Source organism: Heterodontus francisci, chromosome 37 (assembly GCF_036365525.1).
Source record: "Heterodontus francisci isolate sHetFra1 chromosome 37, sHetFra1.hap1, whole genome shotgun sequence".
Lineage (NCBI taxonomy): Eukaryota > Metazoa > Chordata > Chondrichthyes > Heterodontiformes > Heterodontidae > Heterodontus > Heterodontus francisci.
The window spans coordinates 27,775,203-27,803,173 of NC_090407.1; the positions used below are offsets into that span (position 1 = coordinate 27,775,203).

The 27,971-nt window shown below is 44.0% G+C and overlaps 1 protein-coding gene across 2 annotated transcripts in view; it reads right to left on the reverse strand.

The window, feature by feature from the left end:
* The window catches only part of LOC137352210 (kazrin-like), a 528,676-nt gene that overhangs the window by 415,495 nt on the left and 85,210 nt on the right, over window positions 1-27,971 (reverse strand). For both annotated transcript variants that reach the window (XM_068017431.1, XM_068017432.1), the window contains exon 2: window positions 10,764-10,921. In XM_068017431.1, the coding sequence (XP_067873532.1) occupies window positions 10,764-10,921 (158 nt within the window). The remainder of the gene's footprint in view (window positions 1-10,763; window positions 10,922-27,971) is intronic.

Below are 27,971 nucleotides of genomic sequence, written 5' to 3' on the forward strand. Positions count from 1 at the left end.
CAGAGGATTGTCACATTAACACGTTATACGTTTGCCAAATAGCAGCACAGTCATCTCTGGTGTAACAGAAGTTGAAACATTGAAAAAGCACATCCAGCATTTGATGTTCTGATACATGGTATAAATTACAACCCCGACAGGTCAAGCTTTGAAACATGTTGGCAGCCAACAGAATAGACCGAGTGTGACAGATTCAATTTAACCTGAGGACGAGAGATCAAATACATCCAGTCACGGCTACATTTTGAGAAAGACTGTGAAAACAGGTCATTTTTTTTGAAAAATGGAGAAACCTGGATTGACGGCCTTAGTGTCAAAGTATCGTATTGAAGAGAATCAGGAGGAGGAGATGGCGAACTTCGGTTTTCAAAAGCTTGTAGATTGTAAGAGGAAAGGAAGGCTGAGGAGGTGAGGAGTTCTGGCTTCTCAATATCTTGGGAAAGAATGAGTTAGATTGTGAGACCAGGAGATGAGTCTTAATCTGGACACAGTGATGACGTAGGGTGGGGGAGGAGCATGTAGAACTTGTACTTAGACCTTAGCCTTAGGCAGAATAAAAAAAGGAAAGCTCAGGGCAGCACAACTAATAGTCATAGTCACAGAGTTATACAGCACAGAAACAGGCCCTTCGGCCCAACATGTCCGTGCCAGCCATACAGCACCCAGCTATTCCAATCCCATATTCCTGCACTTGGCCCATAGCCCTGTATGCTATGGTGTTTCAAGTGGTCATCTAAATACTTCTTAAATGTTGCGAGGGTTCCTGCCTCCACCACCTCTTCAGGCAGTGTGTTCCAGATTCCAACCATCCTCTGGGTGAAAAAATGTTTCCTCAAATCTCTCCTAAACCTCCTGCCCCTTACCCTAAATCCATGCCCCCTGGTTCTTGACCCCTCTGCTAAGGGAAAAAGTTTCCTCCTATCTAACCTATCAATGCCCCTCATAATCTTGTACACCTCAATCATGTCCCCCCTCAGCCTTCTCTGCTCCAAGCAAAACAACCCTAGCCTTCTCAGTCTCTCTTCATAGTTGAAATACTCCAGCCCAGGCAACATCCTGGTGAATCACCTCTGCACCCTCTCCACTGCAATCACATCCTTCCTATAGTGGTGCCCAGAACTGTACACAGTACTCCAGCTGTGGCCTAAATAGCGTTTTATACAGCTCCATCATAACCTCCCTGCTCTTATATTCTATGCTTCGGCTAATAAAGGCAAGTATCCCATATGCCTTCCTAACCACCTTATCTACCTATGCTGCTGCCTTCAGTGATCTATGGACAAGTACACCAAGGTCCCTCTGATTTTCTGTACTTCCTAGGATCTACCATCCATTGTGTATTCCCTTGCCTTGTTAGTCCTCCCAAAATGCTTTACCTCACACTTCTCAGGATTAAATTTCATTTGCCACTGCTCCGCCCATCTTACCAGCCCATCTATATTGTCCTGTAATCTAAGGATTTCCTCCTCACTATCTACGACACCACCAATTTTCATGCCATCTGCCAAAATTACTGATCATATTTCCTATATTCACGTCTAAATCATTAATGTACACTACAAACAGAAAGGATCCCAGCACCGATCCCTGTGGGTACACCACTGGTCACAGGCTTCCACTCGCAAAAACAGCCCTTGACCATTACCCTCTGCCTCCTGCCACTAAGCCAATTTTGGATCCAATTTGCCAAATTGCCCTGGATCCCATGGGCTCTTACCTTCTTAACCAATCTTCCATGCGTATTATCAGTAAAATAGAGACAAGGAAGGTTACAACAGAGAGAGAGGTCAGAGGGTAGAGGTGAGAGAAGGGATGCCTATTGGATCAGCTTTGTCTTACATTTTGACCACTTATTGCACTGCCTGAGACTGTGGTGGAGGCAGGTTCAATCGAGGCCTCAAGGACATTAGATAATTATCTGAAGAGAAAATATTTGCAGGGGCTACGGGGAAATGGTGGGGGAATGGGACTGGGTTAGTTGCTCTTGCGGTGAGCAGACATGACGACAGTCAAATGGCCTCCTTCTGTGCTCTAATCATTCTATGATTCCCCATAGAGAAATGTCAAAATGGTAGGACTTTCAATTAACCTCTGTTGAGTCTGATCCCCCATCTCCAGATTCTACCTTGTGCCCCTTCCTGTGGCTGTGCTTCAGTAATGATCACGTCGAGGTGACTGTGCTCTTGCATCTGAGACTGATAACACTGCACCCTTGTGCAAGCACAACTTTCAAAGGGATACTGGCTGGAAATGTGATTAAGAGCTTCTTTGAGTGTGTTGTTTCATTTCCAACTGACTACCATGTGATCACTGTCACAGCAGCAAGCACTTGATAGAAACTTGGTGCTTCACATGCAAAGATCTAAGCACACTATAAAAAGTTCCTTCTTTTCCCCTTCTACATTGGATGATCAAGATATAGTGGTGGGAATTTTCTGCTCGATTCGGTTGGTTGCAGTCTTTTATCTCAAACACAGGTTGTGGCATCCAGGGAATCACTGAGTCTGTATCAATATTTTCTGGGAATGCAGGATGCGTCAATATTTGAAGGAGGTTCTTGGGAAATTGTCAATATTGACCACGAAATTCCCCCTCACGAGTATGACTGTTCATATTCAGTGGCTAAATCACCGAATATTATTTAAAACCCTGGCACATAATGGTTAAAGGATGAATGAAAGATAGATTAAAGGCAGCTTTTTAACCTCCAGGGGTTGGGGGGGTGGGGGCAGGATTGCCAACTTTGGTTGGATGCATTCCTGGAGATCATCACATGACCTCCAACCACCCCACCCCGCCTCCACCCTCCCCCCATTGGTTACTCCACACATCCATCCTCACAGGGCACCACATTCCTGCACCAATTGGAAAGTGAGCAGCCTCTTTGTTACCCAATTGGATGATTCTTGACCATTAGTGAAACAGCCTTTTTTTAAATCAATCCCTAATATTTTTATAACAATGTGTTGAAAAAAAATGAAAATAAGCACATTTTACAAGTCGTGATGGATTTCTCTCTCTCTGCAGCAGTGTCCTGAAGATCATTCTTTAATTCCTGGAGACTCCATGACACTCCTGGAGGGATGGCAACCCTGGGAGAGGGGGAATTTCTGGGAGAGTTCTGCCAATAATTGGCCCTTGCAACTCACCACCAAAATTCTCCTTTCCATTTATCCTACATTCCACAATAAGTGATCAGGTTTTCGCTCTGCAAGGCAGGCAAGGAAGTGACAAACACCTTAAAGTTAGTAATTACTGCTGCCTCTGCTATATGTTGCGAGCTTGGAGAATGGGCCTGTTAGTTGTATGGTGCAATTGGAGATGATTGGGGAGATGGGGGCAGAGTGGTGGTCGGGTGCGGACGGAAGGGGGGACTGCGGGGTAGCACTATGCAAAACTGCTCATCCAGTTCCTGCAGCCTGGCTTCTGTTTAGTGATTGCACAGTTAGAAGGTGGTTTTCCAATATTAGTTGCATGCAGACAAAGCTCCCTGATTGCCTGTGCATGCTGAGAAAAATGAGGCATTTAGCGTACGGTAACATTAAGCACGGCTTGGATCAGAGCTGCATCAGGCCTCCCAGGGTCAAGAGAGGGGTTTGTTTTCACTTAAATATCGGCCTGAACAGCAATCGCTGGATTCCTTGAGGATGGCAGGGAATCTCATGCTGAGGAAGGAACTACTGGCATGCGACAGCTGTACTGTGTGTTGATCAGAGCAATCGCGGAATGGGAACCCAGCTGGCCACACTGACTTGACCACATCTGAGCTCCTATTAAACTAAGACTTTAGCCCAATTTGGCAGGGCGAGGGGCATCGGGTAGAGAGAAGAAATAAGGTGCACAGAGGCCTGTGAGAGACAAACAACATTAGAATAAGAGTAGGTAAGAAATAGGAGGGGTGAGACGGGGGTGGGGGGTGGTGGGTGCCGGGAAATGTGTTTGTCAATGCACGGAATGTGGTGAATAAGGTTGGTGAGCTGCAGTCATAAATGGCCACATGGGATAAATGATATTGTGGCATTAACGGAGGCCTGGCTTACAAAGTCAAGACTGGCAACTTAATATTCCTGGCTACTCAAGGTATTCAGGAAAGATAGGGAACAAAAAAAAAAAAAGGAGGGAGTCAGGCAGTACTGATCAAAGATACAGTTACAGCACTGGAAAGGGATGACGTACTTGAAGGTTCAAAGAATCTGTTTGGTTAGAATGAACAATCGAGGAGCTACTACATTGCTGCATGCATATTATAGGCCACCAAATAGCGGGAAGGAGATAGAGAAGTAAACCAGAAAGATGCAAGAATTGTAAGGGAGTGATAATGAGGGACTTCAATTATCCTCACATAAACTGGGAAAATAACAGTGTTAAGAACAAATAAGGGGAGGAATTCATGAAATGTATCCAAGAGATCTTTCTTGATCAGCATGTTTCTAGTCCAATCAGAAAGGAAGCAGTGGTAGATCTGGTTCTGGGGAATGAAGTGGGGCAAACAGAGCACGTTTCAGTGGGGGAGCATTTGGGGAACAGCGATCATGATCACAGTTTTACAGGAGTTATGGAAAAGGACAGTGAAACAAACACGTGTGAAAATAATCAACTGGAGGAAGGCTAATTTTAGTGAAATGAATGGGAATCTGGCCCAGGTGGATTACAGTCAAAGACTGACTGGCAGGCGGCCTTCAAAGACGATATGGTGTGAGTACTGATTAGACATTACCATGGGGGTTGGTCGGGGGTGGGCGGGGGGAGAGGTTGGTGGGAAGGAAGGACATCCAAAGTTAGAGATACCTGGCTGACTAAAGGTAGAGAGCCAATAATATAAGATAGTAACCAAGAAATCAAATAGGGAATTCAGAAGAAATCTCTTTACCCAGAGAGTGGTGAGAATGTGGAATTCGTTACCACAGGGAGAAGTTGAGACAAATAGTATAGATGCATTTAAGGAAAAGCTAGATAAGCATATGAGGGAGAAGGGAATAGAGAATTATGCAAATAAAATTACATGAGGAAGTATGGGAGGAGGCTCAAGTGGAGCATAAATCCCAGCATGGACTGGTTGGGTTGAATGGCCTGTTTCTGTGCAGTGTATTCTATGTAATTAAAAGGAAACAGAAAAAGTAGGCTTATGATAAATGTCAGGCTCATAATACGGTAGAGAACCAAGATGAATTCAGAAAGTACAGAGGCCTATGGAAAGAGGAAATGAAGGGCAAAGGGAGAGCATGAGAACAGATTAATGGCAAACATAAAAGGGAACCTAAAAGTCTTTTATATGTGTGTAAATAGTAAATAGTACCTTGCTCTACGGCAGCGAGGCCTGGACAACGTATGCCAGCCAAGAGCGACGTCTCAATTCATTCCATCTTCGCTGCCTTCGGAGAATACTTGGCATCAGGTGGCAGGACTATATCTCCAACACAGAAGTCCTTGAAGCGGCCAACACCCCCAGCTTATACACACTACTGAGTCAGCGGCGCTTGAGATGGCTTGGCCATGTGAGCCGCATGGAAGATGGCAGGATCCCCAAAGACACATTGTACAGCGAGCTCGCCACTGGTATCAGACCCACCGGCCGTCCATGTCTCCGTTATAAAGACGTCTGCAAACGTGACATGAAATCGTGTGACATTGATCACAAGTCGTGGGAGTCAGTTGCCAGCATTCGCCAGAGCTGGCGGGCAGCCATAAAGACAGGGCTAAATTGTGGCGAGTCGAAGAGACTTAGTAGTTGGCAGGAAAAAAGACAGAGGCGCAAGGGGAGAGCCAACTGTGCAACATCCCCGACAAACAAATTTCTCTGCAGCACCTGTGGAAGAGCCTGTCACTCCAGAATTGGCCTTTATAGCCACTCCAGGCGCTGCTTCACAAACCACTGACCACCTCCAGGCGCGTATCCATTGTCTCTCGAGATAAGGAGGCCCAAAAGAAAGAAAGAAATAGTAAAAGGGTAGAAGAGGAGGGTGGGCTGATTAGGGGCCAAAAGGGCAATCTTCTTGTGGAGACAGAGGACATGGCTGAGGTACTAAATGAATACTTTGCATCTGTCTTCACTAAAGAGGATGCTTCCAATGTCACAGTAAAGGAGGAGATACTAGAGGAATTGGATAGGATAAAAATTGATAAAGTGGAGGTACTTAAAATGTTGACAGTGCTCAAAGTAGAAAAATCATGCAGTCCAGATGGGATGCATGCTAGGTTGCTGAGGGAAGTAAGAGTGGAGATAGCAGAGGCTGTGGCCACAATTTTCCAATCTTCCTTAGATAAGGGAACAGTACTGGAGGACTGCAAATGTTATACCCTGTTAGTTGAGAGAGAAATGTTGGCCAGGTCGCCAAGTCTCTTTTTGTTATGTGTTAGCCTAGACTTGTTGGCAATCTGTTAAACTTTGGTGGGTGTCACAGACAACTTGATTGTGATCTCGCTGGATGTCCACACATGGTACTAGAGTGCAATCAGAAGCAGGGAACCTGGCTGATATTTCCACTCCACAACACAGAAATATTGCAGTCAATTGTAGACCCTACTGCTGTCCAAGCTTAGGTTCAGTTAACTCAGCAAAGACCAGGGAGTGAACCTGCTAGCTTCATGATCCCAGACCGCAATGAGTGGTACATTTATCCACCAAGCTATCAAAGGACCTATTGGATAATGATTTTGAAAACTGGACAGACTGGATGGGCAGGGGATCTTTTCTTGGTATTTTAGCATGAGAATTGGTCCTCATGGGTTCCTACATCGACAATCGAGCCATGGACCTCGGCTCAAGACCAGTCTTGGGCTTCTGAAATTAAAGGGCACTGGTCTTGGTCTCGATCGCAGTCCTGGTCTAGGTCTGAGTTCAAATTTGATCAGCTGGAGTCAGTTTAAACCAAAGCAACTCTAACAAACCATGACATTATTCAAAGCTGAGCAGGAAGTTGTGCTGGTGTCTTGGCCAATCTTCCTCCTCAACCAATACCACCAAAAATAGACCAACATTACATTCACCTCATTATTGTTTGTGGGACCTTGTAGTGCGCAAAACGGTTGCGATGTTTTCTCACACAACAACAGTTACTTCTAAGCAATTCATTGTCTGTGAAGCACTTTGGGATAGACTGGTCAGGTGGGCAGAAAAGTGACAAATGGAATTTGACCTGGAGAAATATGAGGCGATGCATTTGGGGAGGTCAAACAAGGCAAAGGAATACATGATTAATGGGAGAATACAGAGAGGTGTAGAGGAAGTGAGGGTCCTTGGAGTGAATGTCCACAGATCCCTGAAAGTAGCAGGACAGGTCGATAAGGTGGTTAAGAAGGCATATGGAATCCTTTCCTTTATTAGCTGAGATATAGAATATAAGAGCAGGGAGGTTATGCTAGAACTATATAAATCATTGGTTAGGCCACAACTTGAAGACTGTGTACAGTTCTGGTCACCTCATTACAGAAAGGATGTAATTGCACTAGCGAGGGTACAGAGGAGATTTATGAGGATGTTGCTGGAACTGGAAAAATGCAGCTATGAGGAAAGATTTGGTTGGGATATGCAAAATTGTGAGGGGCCTGGACAGAGCGGATGTGAAGGGCCTATTTACCTTAGCGATGAGGTCCACGATTAAAGGGCATAGATTTAAAATGATTGGTAGAAAGACTAGAGGGGAGAGGAGGAATAAATGTTTTCACCCAGAGGGTGGTGGGGGTCCAGAACTCACTGCCTGAAAGGGTAGTTGAGGCAGAAACCCTCAACTCATTTAAAAAGGTGTCTGGATATGCACCTCAAGTGCTGGAACCTGCAGGGCTATGGACCAAATGCTGGAAGGTGGGATTAGGCTGGGTGGCTCGTTTTTCGGCTGACACAGACACAATGGGCCATGCGGCCTCTTTCTGTGCCATAAACTTTCTATGATTCTATGTTTCAGAGCAGGGATACGGTTCTGTATCATCACAAATCCCTATAAATCTTGATGTGATATTCTCTGTAATGATACAAGTTAATAAGTACTTACGAAGGTGCTTCCAAAAATAAAGTGTATCACATCTTTAAATGTACTCCTTAATCATGAAAGCCCTTCCCCTGTCAAGTATATGTTTACACATATGGGCCATGTTTGGGCAAACCAATGGCCTGGCCATCAATAGCGCCAAGGTAGGAGAAAGGAAAATAGTTGTTGCGTATGCCTGACCTGTTAAAGAGAAATAGCTTGCATTTGTATACATCTCATCATTGGGACATCCCAAAGTGATGCAATTAATTATTTTTTAAATCGAGTAACTATTGTTTTGAAGTCGGCAGAATCTAATTTCTGTCCCACCAACAGCAATGGAGATAAACGGCCAGTTAATCTATTGTTGACGGTGTTAGTTGGGGGATAAATGTTGCCCAGGACACGGGTGATCTCCTCTTCTCTTCTTCAAATAGTGCCCAGGGATCTTTGAATACCCACCTGAAACAGGCCCTTGGTTTAATGCCTCATTTGAAAGATGGTACCTATGACAAGGCAGTACACCCTCAGCACTGCACTGGAGCATCAGTCTAGATTATATGCGTAAGATCCTAGGAACTTATACTTCTTTTGGGCCTCCTTATCTCGAGAGACAATGGATACGCGCCTGGAGGTGGTCAATGGTTTGTGAAGCAGCGCCTGGAGTGGCTATAAAGGCCAATTCTAGAGTGAGAGGCTCTTCCACAGGTGCTGCAGAGAAATTTGTTTGTCGGGGCTGTCGCACAGTTGGCTCTCCCCTTGCGCCTCTGTCTTTTTTCCTGCCAACTGCTAAGTCTCTTCGACTCGCCACATTTTAGCCCTGTCTTTATGGCTGCCCACCAGCTCTGGCGAACGCTGGCAACTGACTCCCACGACTTGTGATCAATGTCACAGGATTTCATGTCGCGTTTGCACACGTCTTTAAAGCGGAGACATGGATGGGTCTGATACCAATGGTGAGCTCGCTGTGCAATGTGTCTTTGGGGATCCTGCCATCTTCCATGCGGCTCACATGGCCAAGCCATCTCAAGCGCCGCTGACTCAGTAGTGTGTATAAGCTGGGGGTGTTGGCCGCTTCGAGGACTTCTGTGTTGGAGATACGGTCCTGCCACCTGATGCCAAGGATTCTCCGGAGGCAGCGAAGATGGAATGAATTGAGACGTCGCTCTTGGCTGGCATACGTTGTCCAGGCCTCGCTGCCGTAGAGCAAGGTACTGAGGACACAGGCCTGATACACTCGGACTTTTGTGTTCCGTGTCAGTGCGCCATTTTCCCACACTCTCTTGGCCAGTCTGGACATAGCAGTGGATGCCTTACCCATGCGCTTGTTGATTTCTGCATCTAGAGACAGGTTACTGGTGATAGTTAAGCCTAGGTAGGTGAACTCTTGAACCACTTCCAGAGCGTGGTCGCCAATATTGATGGATGGAGCATTTCTGACATCCTGCCCCATGATGTTTGTTTTCTTGAGGCTGATGGTTAGGCCAAATTCATTGCAGGCAGCCGCAAACCTGTCTTATAATGCAGTGGCAAAAGAGTGACCACTAAGACAGGCTGACATTGTACTCTTTGAACCTGATAGGAGCAATGGAGGGGTTCATCTACCCATCATAGAACCTAACATAAAGCAACCTAAATTGAGGGATGATGAAGTTTAATGATTTGCGTATTGGGGTGTATATCTGTATCTGTATATGCATAATCTCTAGGCTGCTGATGAAGGAAAAATAACGCCTTTCTTATCAAATTCTCATTTCAAGTTGATATATATTTTCAAAAGTGTTAGTTCTGAAGTTCAGATAAATAAAAAATGACTCAACCAAAACTTCTTGCGCCTGCCTTGGCCAACTGAATGATTCATGGCACTGGATGATGTAATTGAGCCTCTTGTTTTATTGATGCTGATTCACTTTGCTGTCCTTTGTGTCTGTTCCGAACTTGTTTCCCACTCTAAGATATCAGGATGTGGGCAATTGTACCCTGTTTTGGAAGCAGATCTATTAGCTTCAAAACCTCATGTCAATGGGTTTCAAAAGCAGTGCTGGAAGCTCTATGATACCATCAATCAGATTTGTCCTCAAGGATAGGCAACTGAGGAGGCATTTCATGACACTTAGGTCCTTTACATAGGGTGCAGATGGCAGGCAGTGGCATAGTATGTCACAGGGGGAAAAAACCCACATTCTATCTCTGCATGGTCCCGTGCTTTGGTGCCAGCATGGCACTTGCACAGGTTGGACATTGCCTCAGATCATAGCATCCAGATCCTTCCTAAATTATTTCAGGGTTTTCATATCCATTATCCCACTTAGAAGTCCATTTCATGGGTCAATCATTATTTGCATGAAGAACTTGTCAACAGTGCTAAATATAATTAGTTTGAACCCGTGTCCTGTTGTTCTACTGCCATGAAGTCTGAAGTAGTCTTCCAGATGCACCTATTCTATGCTGTTTACTGTCTTGAGGTCCCCCTTAGGTCCAGTCTTTCCTCATAGTTTGGTTCCTCCAACATGGTGTTGTGACTCTAAATGTCTACCTTGTATCTCTAATCTTAACTCAATGTGGTATTTGAGGTGCATCTGACCAAAGCACTGCAGAGTTTTAGCATAACCGCCTCCAGTTTATGTTCTACCAGCGCAACAATACACTTCAACATTCTATTTGCTTTGTTGAGCGCTGCTCAGCAGTGACTGGACCTGAGGTTCCCTCAATCTTTCTCAACATCACCCTCAGCTTTTTCCAATAGCAATCAGCTGGGGGATAAAAGGGCAAAACACAAACAAAATAATTGTTCTGTACCTGCACATCCATAAGCAAGTGTCTCATTAAGCTCAACGATTTCTTCAGCGTGTCCTGCTCCTCGGGTAATAAGTCATCACGCTGTCTGTCTGCCATTACTGACTTGTTCGCGATGAAATATGTGATTTGTTCATTCAAACTGTCCAGAGACTGTACAGCTGCAGATAGAAAGCAAACACTGGTCACAAATAAAGCCATTTACTTCAAAACACCTTGTATAAACTAGGTGATGCATTTTAACAGCCAGAGGCTTTAATACACTGGCTGCCACCCATCATCTACTACCCTTTGATTTACCTCATCTCTCCTCTATTCAGCTGTGGAGATGACCTTGACTATGGGTCTTGGTCCCTTGTAAGAATATGAACGATGTTCCGATTCAGTTAACCATGCACATGTATCAATCAAGTGTATTTTGAAATCTTGCTGCCATATTTTATACACCAAATTTGTATACATTAGGATTATACACTCCAGTTATATATATTTATTGTTATAAATCCTAGTTGTCACATTGACTAGCTTTCAGTTGTATTAGTTTTGAGATTATGTAATGTACCCTCTTATTTTTGTCATGGTTAAAAATATTATTCGCCTTTAATAATTTCATTTATAAGACAATATAAGAAGTGCAGACCCTTTCCTGGAAAGCATGGGACTCCCCCAGAGTTCAGATTCTTGGCTAATCATGTGGTTGCCTCAGGCTGTAGTGATATGGCCGGATTCTTGGAAACTACATGACCCGAATTCCTGTAAAACACGTGGTCCCTTATCTCTAGAGAACAAAGGGACTGTGTAATGGATAGTCTTGCCCCAAGCATGTCACTTTAAAAAACCAATAAGGTCATTCAGTTATGGGTATTAACCTCAAAGAAAGGGTTAAAAGTAAATGTACACGGCTGTGGCACACTGGAGAAAGAAAAGAAGGAAGAGGTCAGAACTAGCGTTGCTCTGTGTCCAAGCACTGCAGGGAGTAAAGACTGTGTGTGACTTGTAAACTATCGCCTGGTTGTTAAGTATAATTTTGTTACTTAATAAATCCTCTGATCTGTTGCACTGAAATTATTGTCTGCAATTGTTCACGACCCCAAATAAGGTTCAGAACCGCCCAGAACCTTTACAAACTGGCACCCCAGATGGGACAAGACTCTGCAGACAATTAGTTTGTAACAAATTGGGCTTTGGGAGTAGCTGCCTGATCAACACTCACATCAGAGAGGGAAACCTTAGGGGGAAATTGAGTTTTTCATGCTGATACTTCTAGACACTTAGAGTCTCAGAGAGTAAACAATGGCTGCAAAAAGTATAGTCACAGTGTATAAAGCCCTCAATGAGATTTTTCAGAGAAAGACATCCACTGCTGCCATCATTCACTATGAGACTCAATGAAGGTTCAATGATGGAACAGTTTAACTGCTACATCTCTAGAGTTCAGCTGGGGATTCCATGCCACTTGATCAGGTAACTAAGCCAATTCAGTTTCTCTTGAACTGATAGCTTAGTGTCAAATGGAACCACATTGACCATAAAGTAACAATTGAAGGGTTGTATTTTAGAAAGCTCAGCAACCAATTTGCAGACAGCAAAGACCCACAAACAGCAATGAGATAAGTAACCAGAAAATCATTTTTTGGAGAGATGTTAGTTGAAGGACACCAACAGGAGAAATGCCCTATCTTTCTTCAAAGTGCCTGGGATTTTTTTTGCATCCTCTAGAAAAGGCAGACAAGACCTCAGTCTAACATCTCTGACAGTGCAGCACCCTCTCGGCATGGTACTGACGTGATAGCCTAGATTACGTACTCAAGTCTCCGGGGTGCGGCTTGAATCAACGATCTTCAGTCTCATGAGCAAGAATGTGATCACTGAGCCAAGACTGACATCCTTAAGTGGTCCCCTTGTCATTTCTTTCTAAAATGCAGCATTTAAAATTATCCCAGGGATAAAGTAGAAATTTCTAAATCTAAGGTTGGCAGGTTCCTTGATCCTTGATGGTGAAGGCTTTGGCTTCTGCCCTTGGTTGTCAAGCGATTGGCAGATGTTGTTGGTTGTCTTGTGTACACACTGAATGATCATGGGGTCTTGTTCCACACGTGATCATTCACCTTTCATGGAACCAAGATATGAGAGCCAAGTTCAGCTGGATGCGTGCGTTCTTGCCATCCAGTGGAACTATAACTTCCAGCCTAAATATAACCCAGCATTCCGTACACTGAATGGAGGCGTTTGTGGGACTGTGTCACATGAAATCTCCAGGTATTTGGACAATTTCAAGGACACAGTAAGTGAGAAGCTACTGCATAAACTCTAAACAGATATTTTCTTTCATGCCTTGAGGCTGAAGGATTTGCAGAGTTGTGCTAATAAATTCAACCTCAAACATAAAGCAACCCAACCAATAACTCATTTCACAAATTGATTAAGTTCCAATGTTGGGTAGTGCTTTTCTATTTATTAGTTATTACCCTCCCACACCCCCCTTACAATCCAAAACACTGTTGCCTGTATTCTAACTTACATCATGTGCAGTTTACTCATTACCCCTGCTCACTGACCTACATTGACTGCAGGTCCAGCAACACCTCCAGCAACAATTCTCATTGTTGTTTTCAAATCCGTCCACATCCTTCATCCTCTCCATCTCTGTGACCTCCTTTAGCCCTACAATCCTCCACGATCTCAGCCCTCCTCCAATTCTGGCCTTCTCTGCATCCCTAATTTTCATCTCTCCACCATTGGCAGACATGCCTTCAGCTGATTTGACCCCAAGTTCTGGAATTCCCTCCAGAAACCTCTCTGCCCGTCTCTCCCCTCTTCAAGATGCTCCTTAAACCCCTCTGTTGTATGATTGCCTTTAAGAGTGATCCCTTGAAGATCTTAATATGCTAATGAGCTAAGTACCCAGATGTAGTCATGTGACTACATGCCAGAGTCACTCTGCAACTGTAACACCCAGACTAAGGCTCTGTAAATAGTTTGTTCTGTACTACACATAATAGTTTAGCTGTAACAAACCTGTTTGAGATCTTCAACCAACTGGACTCCATGCATCTCATTTATGTTGCATCAGACAACATAAAGAACTCATCACGCCCTCTCTTTGATCAAGCTTTTGGCACATGTTCTAAGATCTCCCTATATGGCTTATGTCAAATTTTATTTCATAACATTCCTGAGAAGCACCTTGGGATGTTTTACTACATTAAAGGGACTGTATAAATATAAGTTGTTGTTTTTGGTGTTGAATGAGAATTAGTAAAAACTGTACGGCACACACACATGGCCTGTTTTTAATACTTATCAAAATATTTCCCACAAATCCAAGTTACTAAAAGCACCAAATCCTACAACTGGAAGATCCCAGGCATGATCCCTGGTCTGTGCTAGGCTAGCTGACCTGAACCACAATAGTAGTTGAGATTGTACAAAAGGCTTCAGTGCAACTAGGTTTTAGGGAGAGAAATTCAGCTTCGGGGTCTTTTTCCTAATCGATCGCAACTGGACACCAGTTGAATACAAGGTCAGACTTGACAATTGGACAGCCCACTGAAACTCTCCATCAGGCTTCATAGATGGAGAATAGCCAGAGTACGGGAGTGTAATTGGCTACCATCCTAGGCTAGACTACGTTGATAGATCAAATCTCACTGTGGCGATCTGTGAAAATTAATTCAATAAATTCTGGTTATTTATGGGCACCTGGAGAGAGAATGACCATGAAAGCCAGGGTTTGGGGGTTGGTGTTAGCAGGCCTCCACATGACTCCAGTCTCACAGTATGTGGTTGACCCTTAATGTCTTCTGAGGTGGCCTAGCAAGCCATTCAGAACACCATTCCCCAAGGAGAGGGCAAGTAAGGATAAGCAACAAAATGTAGTCTATATCCCAAGACCAGTGCTGATGAAACCGCATCCAAGTCAGAAGAGAACATTTGGTAAGGGGGCAGACATAATCTTAGACACAGAAAAGCACTTCCCAACATTAGAACTTAAATCAATTTGTGGAATGAGTTATTGGCTGGTTTGGTTTACATTTGAGATCGAATTTCTTAGCGCTACTCTGCAAATTCTTTAGCCTCAAAGCATGAAGAAAAATATCTGCTTAAAGTTTATGCAGTATTGACAAGACTGAAAAACAATTCAACTGCCTGGAGTTTGCTTATGGCAAGGACTGTCAATATCATTTTAATTTCTGGTGCAGTTTCTTTTTACTGCTGATCTAGGGGAATTGAGACCCGACCTTCATCCAGTGTCAGCGCTGAGCAGTCCCAGCTCACAACACTGCTCACTTCTGCCCCAGTCAGACATCTCCAACGCCATTACTGATTCAGATGTGGTTCGGTGCCAATTTAAGGCCAAATCACAGCCAGTTTTAGGTTGTGAACCAACACCTGTAAGAATTATAGGGAAAATTGTGTGGGGTGAGCGGAGGGAGGGACATGACCTCAAGAGATGATGCTGTGTAGGGGTCAGGATTTTATTTTCAAAAACAAAGATTTGCATTTACATTGCGCCTCACTGATGCAGGGATGTAACGGCTGTGGAACTTAGGATCAAGAGTAGGCCATTCGGGCCCTCATGCTCGTTCCAGTCAGTTAGATCAAGGCTGATCTGTACTTCAACTCCATATATATTCCATATCCCTTAATACTTTTATCTAATAAAAATCTATCAAAAACTGTTTTGATGGACCCCCAGCCTCAACAGCTTTTTTTTGGGGGGGGTGGGGGGGGCGGGTGGGGAGTGTTCCAGACTCCAACTATCCTATTTGTGAAGAAATGCTTCCTGACATCACCCCTGAATGACCTAGCTCTAATTTTATGGTGATGCCCTCTTGTTCTGGACTCCCCCATCAGAGGAAGTAGTTTGTCTCTAACAACTCTATCAACTCCTTGATAATGGTGTGCCGATGCGGTTTGTTCTAGCCATAGTCCCAGAGGACCAGAGTAATCTCTCTCCATTAGAGACAGAGACAGTTGGTGATGTATAGCTTGAGGGTCACCACTCCTCAAGCGTGGGGTAACGTGAGGAGGCAGGCCTCCATGAACTATCACAGCCGGTATGGCGATTGAACCCACGCTGTTGGCATCTTTCTGCATCACACTCCAGCCGTCCAGCTGATGCTGTCTTCTTCTTTGGCCTGCTTGTCTCGAGAGACAATGGGTAAGCGCCTGGAGGTGGTCAGTGGTTTGTGGAGCAGCGCCTGGAGTGGCTATAAAGGCCAATTCTACAGTGACAGACTCTACCACAGGTGCTGCAGATAAAATTGGTTGTAGGGGCTGTTACACAGTTGACTCTCTCCTTGCACTTCTGTCTTTTTTCCTGCCAACTGCTAAGTCTCTTCCACTCGCCACTCTTTAGCCCCGCCTTTATGGCTGTCTGCCAGCTCTGGCGATCACTAGCAACTGACTCCCACGACTTGTGATCAATGTCACAGGGCTTCATGTCACGTTTGCAGACGTCTTTAAAGCAGAGGCATGGACGGCTGGTGGGTCTGATACCAGTGACGAGCTCGCTGTACAATGTGTCCTTGGGGATTCTGCCATCTTCCATGTGGCTCACATGGCCAAGCCATCTCAAGCGCCACTGGCTCAATAGGGTGTATATGCTGGGGATGTTGCCTGCATCGAGGACTTCTGCGTTGGAGATGCAGTCCTGCCACCTGATGCCAAGGATTCTCTGGAGGCAGCGAAGATGGAATGAATTGAGACGTCGCTCATAGAGCAAGGTACTGAGGACACAGGGTTGATACACTCGGACTTTTGTGTTCCGTGTCAGTGCGCCATTTTCCCACACTCTCTTGGCCAGTCTGGACATAGCAGCGGACGTCTTTCCCATGCGCTTGTTGATTTTTGCATCGAGAGACAGGTTACTGGTGATGGTTGAGCCTAGGTAGGTGAACTCTTGAACCACTTTCAGAGCGTGGTCACCGATATTGATGGACAGAGCATTTCTGACGTCCTGTCCCATGATGTTAGTTTTCTTGAGGCTGATGGTTAGGCCAAATTTGTTGCAGGCAGCCGCAATCCTGTCGATGAGTCTCTGCAGATACTCTTCTGTGTGGGATGTTAATGCAGCATCGTCAGCAAAGAGGAGTTCCCTGATGAGGACAGCTGATGCTGTACGCAGACTTTAATCTATTGACGAATGTATGCTCACTTAGTCGAAATTTAAAATGCTGCGACACATTTGTAAACACATAGCCTCCCCACTCCACCTCACTGCAGCTCATACCTAAAGCCCCGTTGTTGCTGTGGAAGCTGGAGTGAATGAATAGGACAGCCTATTGTGGGTGGGTCATCTTGCGTGATCAGGAATGGAACCATTGTCTGTACCAAGGGCCTGACTTCCATCAGGAACCAGATGGCATATCTGTTTCCCATCTGTCATTGTCAGCTGTGTTGCCTTTGACCCCCCTGCACCCACCCTGCCTGGATCCCAAAGAGTCCCTAGCAACGGAACTGTACCCCAACAAGAGTTAGCATTGAAGAAAATTAACAAAAAAAAAGCATCTCTCCCTAACAATATCACGCTATGAATAAATCCAGATGCACAAAATTAATCCCTAAAAACAACACAATTACACGGAACTAAGTATTAAAAGGTCTTCCAAATAAAGTGGACACAGCCGCGCAGAAAGGCCATTGCTACAGTCACGGGAGACTCTACTGCATCAAGTCCAGCAGTGCAACAGGCTTTCGTTGATAGAATCGCGGCACAGAAGGGAACAAAATTGCAATGTTTTCCGGATTAACGTCTTAGGGCGAGTACTATTGAATATTTCTATTAATTACAATTTCAATTCCCTGAGAAATGCAGCATTAATTTGTCAGTGAAAGTAAATGAATAATGTTGAGCAGGGCATGGAAATGGCAGAGGGAGTAGATGGGCAGGTTGCAATCGAGACCCAGAGTGCTCACCGCAGCTGAATAACGAGGGCTAGAAATGCGTACTGTAATTAAATCTTAATTTTTGTGAAATAATATTTCCTTACTGTATTAACATACAGTGGAAAAAAAATCCACTACGAGCATTTCCTTAATGCTGCATCCCAATTTCCACTGGGTAATAATCAGGAGGGAGAATCTTCGCTGTTTTTTTAATCCCCCTTTCCTAATCCAAAACCCATTGTATATTCCCGAATGCTTCACTGGCTGAGATTAACTAACAACACAGATCCTGTGCCCCTCTGGTATGTATGGTCAGGATGTTCCTCACTGACTTGATTGCTGGCAGAAGTGAATCTGGGGTAGGATTTACCCTCTCTGCATTTTGCACTGACCCTGGCAAATCTGCTTGAGAACATGTGCCCAATAAGTTAGTGCTGTAACCAAAACCCAAAAGGACAAGGGATTAGAGGAGGGAAAGGTTAGATATTCTTGGGAAGTCTGCCAAGGTAAAGCTTAATAATCTTCTCTCAGAACAAGCAGAAAAACAAAAGTATGCAAATCATGTTCCGTCTCAACCTGTTGCAGGTTAAAATGTGTCATTCCAGTTCTCGACTCACTAGGGAGTTTCAATACTGGGCATGGCTTTCTCATCAGCTTTGCAGAGTTGGCCTTTTTTTAAATAACCATTTTATTGTGCGATTAGGAGGAAGTTCTTGTATCTGCTCATTCCACTGCTTTCAAATTTACTACCATATGCTTCCACTCCACTCACTTCCTGTTAACAGGTTAGAAAAATAAACTGATGCATTTTCTAAATCAGTTTTTTAAAAAAGTCTGCATCAACCTTGTAACTGAACCAGCCCTCGTTCTGACCAGGCCTGTTGCTAAGTAAATCTAGCCCCAAGCAAAATCCAAGTTGGGGGAGAGTTAGCTCTAGAGTCGGGCTGAGGACTGAGGTTAGGCTCGATCTGAAGAGTTAGGGAGAATCCACCTCAGGAGGCAATTTTATCTTATTAAAGGGGATTGGTTATTTTCACAGGCGAGACTCTGCAGCAGCTGCAGCAAACGTGGAAATGTGTTACAGAGGCTAATACATCTCCTGAACCCAGCTGTGATGCCACCACTTCTGGCATTGCATTTGCCAATGTCCTCCCCTGCTCAAAGATTGCAGAGGGTCAAATGTTTTGAGCAGAGTCAACCATTGTAGGCACAGGGTCAAAGGTCGCATCTCCCAATCCATGACCTTCAGCACCTAGGACAAGGGTAGCAGGTGCATGGGCACACCACGTTCCCCTCAAAGCCACACACCATTCCAACTTGAACATGTAACGCTGTTCCTTCATCATCGCTGGGTCAAAATCCTGGTACACTCAACTAAGCAGCTTTTTGGGAGCACCTTCACCACATGGACTGCAGCAGTTCAAGAAGGCCGCCCGTCACATAGTCTCAAGGACGACTAAGAATGGACCTTGCCAGCAACACCCATATTCCAAGAATGAATAAGTGGGGAAGGAGAGGGTGCATACCTCGTTTTAACAGCTTCCACTTTTACTACTGTCCACGTTCTCGAAACCTTCCCCCTCAGCTCTTTCTAAGCTTGACATGCATACTGATAGTGCTTCAGAGCACTTTATAACTGTGACATTTGCTTTTGGAAAATTAAGTCTGAAAACAACCTTATCATACAGCCTACCTGCATGGTGCATGATTATTTACTTAAATACAAGCTGGATGCAGGCGGGATATTCAGATATCATTCCAAACTTCCACCATTACTTTGCAGAGGCACAGAATGCCAAGTGATAAAGTAAGTTACATTTTAGTTTTTTTAAGTGTATTAATTAAAATAAAACTTTTAACTTGGTTTTAAGTCAAGATTCAGGTTTTCAACTGAATAGTAGGCACTTTTATTAAGTTGCCTGTAGTTTCTTTGTATCGACTGAACTACAGCTGAAGTGTTGAGTTGGGGATAACAGGCGCTTGTAGAATCACAGAATAATACAGTGCAGAAGAGGCCCTTCGGCCCATCGAGTCTGCACTTATGCATTAAAGACACCTGACCTGTCTACCTAATCCCATTTGCCAGCACTTGGCCCATAGCCTTGAATGTTATGACGTGCTAAGTGCTCATCCAGGTACTTTTTAAAGGATGTGAGGCAACCTGCCTCTACCACCCTCCCGGGCAGTGCATTCCAGACCGTCACCACCCTCTGGGTAAAAAAGTTCTTCCTCAAATCCCCCTTAAACCTCCCGCCCCTCACCTTAAACTTGTGTCCCCTCGTAACTGACCCTTCAACTAAGGGGAACGGCTGCTCCCTATCAACCCTGTCCATGCCCCTCATAATCGTGTACACCTCGATCTGGTCACCCCTCAGTCTTCTCTGCTCCAGCGAAAACAACCCAAGCCTATCCTAGCGTAAATGTTCCATCCCAGGCAACATCCTGGTGAATTGCCTCTGCGCCCCCTCCAGTGTACTCACACCCTTCCTATAATGTGGCGACCAGAATTGCACACAGTACTCCAGCTGTGGCCTTACCAAAAGTTCTATACAACTCTAACATGACCTCCCTGCTTTTGTAATCTATGCCTCGAAGCCTAGAAGCCGTGAGGTTGGAAAGTTTTCTATGTAGGCAGTGGTATTCTTCCATCACAACTTGATGTTAACATGCAACGGTCCTTTCCTGGCTCAGCCAATATCGGCATGGTCCATTCAATATCTGGTATTGTACTCTGCACATCTGCCAGCTATCTGTGTTTCAGCATTCTCTGCATGTTACAGTTAGCATCAGCAGACAGTTCAATGCAAAAGTAGTATTTCCATGCAAACATCCTTCAGATGAGATATAAAACAGAAGCACCGCCTGCTCTATTAGGCAGAAAGACATAAAAGATCCCACAGCACTATTTCGAAGCAGAGGAGGGGAGTTATCCCCATATTGTCCTGGCCAATATGTATCCTTCAATCAACATCACAAAACCAGGTCATTATCACATTGCTGTTTGTGGGAGTTTTCTACACACAAAACTGGCTGCTGCATTTCCTACATTACAACGGTCACTACACTTCAAAAGTACATCATTGGCTGTAAAGCGCTTTGAGACATCCAGTTGTTGTGAAAAGCGTTATATAAATGCAAATATTTCTTTCTTTCAAGCCCCACACTTCAAAAGTACTTCATTACCTGTGAATGCGATGTCCTGAGTTTGTGAAAGATGCGAGTTTTCTTTCTTTAAACACAGAAATGTCCCCTCAGCTGCCAGCATGTAGTTTAAGTTGCAAAGCTGCTTTGCCATAAGAGCCCATTCTCTAAATTTGCACAGCCGGCTGGAAAGGACGCCCTGCAATTTCTTGCGACGTGAGCACCTGCTCCAAACACTAGCCCTCTCAGAACCCTCTATGGATGTGTTGTACACTAGCTGTATGCATCCATGTATTGACGTTTTTAGTAAAACCATGGACTAGCTCAAGTAGATTTAATATTTGAAAACAAGGTAGTTCTATGGTCCTGCTGGGAAGCAGGCCTTGGTCAAGTCAGTAGGTTACATCTGCACAATTTCTATATCTGTATCCCTTTTGGGAGAAGGCTTAGGCTCCTAAAATTCTACGAATGCAGCATATAAAACAATATCAACTCCAAGGGTCCATTAGAGAATAACCCTTCATGCCATGGAGGTTCACATCCTCTTTCAATAAATTTCTAAATCCAGCACCTGTAAACATCACCACACTAGAAATCCAGGGGAGAAATATTCTCGAGTAGGTGCTGGGATGCACAATCGGGGGAAGCTCTGGCATATACAGGGTGGCAAAGATACCATTTTGTATTTATTCATTTGTGGGGTGTGGGCATCGCTGGCAAGGCCATCATCACCATATCAATGGTAGGCATCCGCAACATTGGGGTGCAATTTTTTTTATTCATTCGTGGAGTGCGAGCATCACTGGCTGGGCTAGCATTTATTGCCCATCCCTAATTGCGCTTGAGAAAGTGGTGGTGAGCTGCTTTCTTGAACTGCTCCAGTCCTTGGGGTGTAGCTACACCAACATGATTAGTAAGTTTTCAGATGACACCAAAATTGGTGGTATAATGGACAGTGAAGAAGGTTGTCTAAGGTTACAACAGGATATAGATCAACTGGGAAAGTGGGCAAGGGATAGGCAAATGGAATTTAACGCAGACAAGTGCAAAGTGATGCATTTTGGGAAGTTAAACCAGGGCAGGACATATACAGTGAATGGCAGGGCCCTGGGGAGTGTTGTTGAGCAGCAAGACCTTGGGGTGCAAGTACATAGTTCCCTGAAAGTGGCAACACAGGTAGACAGGGTGGCGAAGAAGGCATATGGCATGCTTGCCTTCAACGGCCGAGGCATTGAGTACAAGAGTTGGGACGTCATGTTACAGTTGTACATAACGTTGGTTCGGCCGCATTTGGAGTACTGTGAGCAGCTCTGGTCGCCACACTACAGGAAAGATGTGATTAAGCTAGAGAGGGTGCAGAAAAGATTCACAAGGATGTTGCCTGGTTTGGAGGGTTTGAGTTATAAAGAGAGATTGGATAGGCTGGATCTGTTTTCCCTGGAGCGAAGGAGGCTAAGAGGGGACATGATAGAGGTATATAAAATTATGAGAGGTATAGATAGGGGGGATATCCAGAGTCTGTTTCCCATGGTAGGGGTGACTAAAACTAGTGGGCATAGATTTAAGGTGAGAGGGAGGAGGTTTAAAGGGGATCAAAGGGGTAAATTTTTCACACAAAGAATAGTGGGTATCTGGAATGAGCTGCCTGAGGAGGTGGTGGAAGTAGGAACAGTAGCGGCATTTAAGAGGCATCTGGACAGGTACTTGAATGAGCAAGGCATAGAGGGATATGGAATTAATGCAGGCAGGTGGGATTAGTATAGATAGGCATTATGGTCGGCATGGACAGGGTTCCAGGATCTTGACCCAGCAACAGTGAAGGAATGGGGATATAGTTCCAAGTCAGGATGGTGTGTGTCTTGGAGGGGGAACTTGCAGGTCGTGGTGTTTCCATGCACCTGCTGCCCTTATCCTTCTAGGTGGTAGAGGTCACAGGTTTGGAAGGTGCTGTCGTAGGAGCCTTGGTGAGTTGCTGCAGTGTATCTTGTAGATGGTGCACACTGCTGCCACTGTGTGTCAGTGGTGAAGGGAGTGAATGTTGAAGGTGGTGGATGGGGTGCCAATCAGGTGGACTGCTTTGTCCTGGATGATGAGCTTCTTGAAATGGTGTTGAGCTTCTAGCCTGACACTCCAGTGAGTATCGAAGGAGTGCTGCATTGTCTGAGGTGCTTCTCGAGTCTGGGTATCCACTATTTTGGGAAGGCTGGTAATTCTGATAGAGGCTACCTGCCCCTAGGATGGGTGCCTTGCCCTCACACCCCTCCAGAAACATGCTGGAAGTGTCCCATCAGCTTCCTTTATTATTTGTCAGCTGTGGCTCAGTTGATTTCACTCTCACTTCAGAGTCAGAAGGTTTGTCGGTTCAAATCTCACTCCAGGAACTTGAGCACAAAATCTAGCCTGACACTCCAATGCAGTATTGAAGGAGTGCTGAACTGTCTGAGATGCTGTCTTTCAGGCAAGACTTTAAACTGAGGCCCCCATCTACTCTCACAGGTTGATGTAAAAAGATCCCATGGCACTAAGAAGAATTATCCCTGGTGTCCTTGCCAATATTTATCCCTCAACCAACATCAGTAAATACACAGATTATCTGCTCATTATCTTTTTATCTAATATTGTTTGTCATTTATATAAACGATATAGATAACTATGTGGGGGGTAGGATCAGTAAGTTCGCGGATGACACAAAGATTGGCCGAGTGGTTAACAGTGAGGTTGAGTGTCTTAGGTTACAGGAAGATATTGACGGGATGGTCAAATGGGCAGAAAAGTGGCAGATGGAATTTAACCCTGAAAAGTGTGAGGTGATACACTTTGGAAGGAGTAATGTGACACGGAAGTATTCAATGAATGGCCTGACACTGGGAAGTGCCGAGGAACAAAGGGACCTTGGCGTGTTTGTCCATAGATCTCTGAAGGCAGAGGGGCAGGTTAATAGGATGGTGAAAAAGGCAAATAGGACACTTACCTTTATCAATCGAGTCATAGATTACAAAAGCAGGGAGGTCATGTTGGAGTTGTACAGAACTTTGGTAAGGCCACAGCTGGAGTAGTGTGTGCAATTCTGGTCGCCACATTATAGGAAGGATGTGATTACACTGGAGGGGGTGCAGAGGCGATTCACCAGGATGTTGCCTGGGATGGAACATTTAAGCTATGAAGAGAGGTTGGATAGGCTTGGGTTGTTTTCACTGGAGCAGAGAAGACGGAGGGGTGACCTGATCAAGGAGTACAAGATTCTGAGAGGCATAGACAGGGTGGATAGGCAGCAGCTGTTCCCCTTAGTTGAAGGGTCAGGTACGAGGGGACACAAGTTTAAGGTGAGGGGCGGGAGGTTTAAGGGGGATTTGAGGAAGAACCTTTTTACCCCGAGGGTGGTGACGGTCTGGAATGCCCTGCCTGGGAGGGTGGTAGAGGCAGGTTGCCTCACATCCTTTAAAAAGTACCTGGATGAGCACTTGGCACGTCATAACATTCAAGGCTATGGGCCAAGTGCTGGCAAATGGGATTAGGTAGACAGGTCAGGTGTTTTAATGCATCGGTGCAGACTCGATGGGCCAAAGGGCCTCTTCTGCACTGTAATTATTCTGTGATTCTGTGTAATATAGGGCTATTACTGGACAAAATATGTAAATAGTCTGTGAGTGTCATCACAGCAAGCGTTGTAACGGAACTTGTATAGAATCTTGTGTAGAGTGAAACTGGAAGCCATAGAAGTCAGACGCATGTAAATAACCTCCTGTTCTTGTAACCGTCCATCTCTCAGATATTCTGTTATATGACTAATCAGCATTAGAATATTACATGGTGGCAACAGTAAACTGAAGAAGAAATGGAAAAATCGATCATTCATCACCCTTACTAGAGAATATCGAGAAGTAGCTGGATAGAATCAAGCAGAGGTGTGGCCGAAATGAGTCAGAAGATTTACTAGGGACTGCATTGCATCGGGTCTTGCGCAGAAGCTGGACAAGGAGCAGGTTGTGATGAAACATAGGTATAATAGGCTTAATTAAGTAGAATTTAGATTATAGTTATATATTATACTTTTAAGAATTAAAGTTTTCAAGACTCACTAATATTTCCCTTTAAGAAAGTAGAGTTAGAAATGTCAAGGTCTTTCAAGGTCCCTGTTACAATAGAATGTGAACCAGAAACACCTTTTAAGTTGGAAAATCCATTTCAGCGTTTCTGTTGCCAGGGACTTGGAGGATAAACACACATTGAAATATCCTGTGTGATGTCAGTAAGAGATAGCAATAAACTTAATTGATAGTGTTGCTAAAATGTTGACAGATCGACTCAAAAGGTTGCTACAAAGGTACCCTAAAACACAATTAGAGATCATAAAATCATAAATGGAATAGTACTTACAGGAACAAGATGTCAAGTAAACACAATTATAAGCATTTTGACCACATAAATACTCACAACTTCAAGAGCAGGGGAATTCCAGCAAAACATTAAGTGGAGATGTTATTTAATGATATTACCATATATGGATTTCAAGAGCAGAAAACACACACACACACACACACAAAGGTAACACGTATATGTTAAAAAGGTCAGAGGATACCTTAGAAACAGTATAAATATGGAGAGTTTCTGAAGCAAAAATTAGAAGTCTTGAATTCCTCATCAATACTTCTCACCCTATAGCTTACTGGGGAATTTAAGGTAAAAGTTTACTTTAAATTTTGATGGATATTCTAAAATATTTGGCTGCAACATTAGCAGGGTCAAACTTTTGGATTCTATTTTAGAAATAAGATTATGTGTTACATCTCTTAGTAATATTTGATATTGTGATATACTTATCCACTTAAAAGGGTATTCCATGTTCAATGCTTTAATAAAAATATATAAAAGTTAATAAATCATCTCATATAGCATTTTGTATACAACTACAAGAACCCCCTCACTGTGTCTCTTTAAGTGGCGAGATACGTATTGAAGAGAGTTTCCTAGACCCTTATAATATCTGGAATATTTATAACTTAGCCATAACTATTTTTAAAAATAGGCTATCCAAAAGATGGTAATATTCTCTGTTAGTTTATTTTCTTTGAGGGAAAACTAGTTCAATTCTTTGGACCCAAATAAGCATCTATAATAATTTAAAAGCAAAATACTGCAGATTCTGGAAATCTGAACTAAAAACAAGAAATGCTGGAAATACTCAGCAGGTCTGGCTGCATCTGTGGAGAGAGAAGCAGAGTTAATGTTTCAGGTCAGTGATTATTTCAGGTCAGTGACCCTTCATCAGTTCTGAAACGTTAACTCTGCTTCTCGCTACAGATGCTGCCAGACCTGCTGAGTATTTCCAGCATTTCTTGTTTTTACATCTATACGAATTTCCCTGGCTTGAACTTAATTAAAGGAGATTCATAGGGATGTACTCCTGATTTGGTTTAGTCCCTATAAGGGGTTAAAGTTACTTCAAGGTCAGTACATTATTACATGCCATGGGGAGTGCGTGTTTGACATCCTCACAACACAGGGCCACAGGACATTGACGAAGAAAAAGCTACTTTAATGTCAGAAAGAACGTGATTGTCTTGTGAGTAAAGTTCAATAAACGGTCTTAGCAGAGAGGAGAAAGTCTTGATTCCTTTATTAACGACTTATATAATCTCGCTGAAGATTGTGAATATGACAATTTGCAGGAAGAGTTAATTAGAGATAGGATCGTAGTCGGAGCAGCAGAGTGGCTGTCTCAGATCATCTGCAGTTGAGAGATGATCTTACATTAACCAAGGTGATTCAGCTAAGCAGACAAGCAGAGGTTAGAAAATATAACAGTGTTGCCGTTTAAGGGAACAAGGAGACTCCAATCTCAAAAGTAGCAGACTCCATTGAATAATTAAGGAAAGCAAAAGTGAGAAATGGTGGTCAAAGACAGGAAATGTGGGAAGAACATCTAGAAGCAGCAGCGTCTCACTGCAGTAAGTGTGGCCAAGTGAGGCACTGGCGGGAAAATTGTCCAAAGAAGCTGAGTGTTTTGTATGTAAAAAGTGGGGGCACTTCCAATTGGTATGTCATCGCACGAATCCAGGGCTACAAAATAGAAAGAGCAAACCCAAAGAAAATAAGAAAATGAATGAAGTACAAGATATACAATGTGTTGAATTACTGTTTCTTGGAGAAATCCACGGAGCAAGTGAAGATTCCTGGACGGCAGAGATTCTTGTAGGAGGCTAGCAGACAAGATTCAAACTGGACACTGCAGCAGCAGTTTCAGTACTGGCAGACACGGAGCTGTGGCCGAAGAAAGTAAGCGTCAGACCAACAGGCAAAAACCTGTATGGACCTGGAGCTGAAGGTAATAGGAGAGCTGAAAAACTTGTATAGATTTACAGTTAATATGCAGAGTTGAAGAGCTGAAAGGCATAGGGAACAGCCAAAGAATTTTAGGGCGGAGTACCCTAAATTATTCAAAGGATTGGGGAAACTAAAAACAGCTGACCACATCACATTAAGAAAAGATGAAACTGGAAGCCATAGAAGTCAGATGCATGTAAATAAACTACTGTTCCTGTCAATCTGTCAGATATTCTGTTATAAGATTAATCAGCATCCGAATATTACAGTTTCCCTACATTACAACAGTAACGACACTTCAAAAGTACCTTCAACAACTTGTATTTATATAGCACTTTTAACATAGTGAAACATCCCAAAGCGCTTCACAGGAGCATCATCAATAAATTTGGACCACGAGCTGCACAAAGGGATAATAGGTCAGATGACCCAAAGCTTAAAGAGTGTCTTAAAGGAGGAGAGGGAGGTAGAGGACATCTGATGTTGTGAAAGGCACTATACAAATGCAGGTTCTTTTGTTACTGGACATACTGTTCTGGCAGTTCAGGCAATACATAAAAGATCCCCATTTCACCAAGGGCAGGCCTTCTCAGTGTCCTGGACACAATTCCCTCCCTCAACCAGTAGCACAATTAAACGGCTTATTCATTTAATTTGCTGCTTGTTGGATGTTGTGGTATACACATTGGCTGTTGTGCTTGTCTGCATAACAGTGGCTGCATTTCAAAACAAATTGTCAAATGCTTTGAGATATTTTGAGAACATGACAAGGTGCTAGAAAAATGCAATTTCCTTCTTCCTTCCAAGGGAGCTTTTAGCGGTGGAGGTCCAGGAGCTCCACAAGAGGAGACTCTC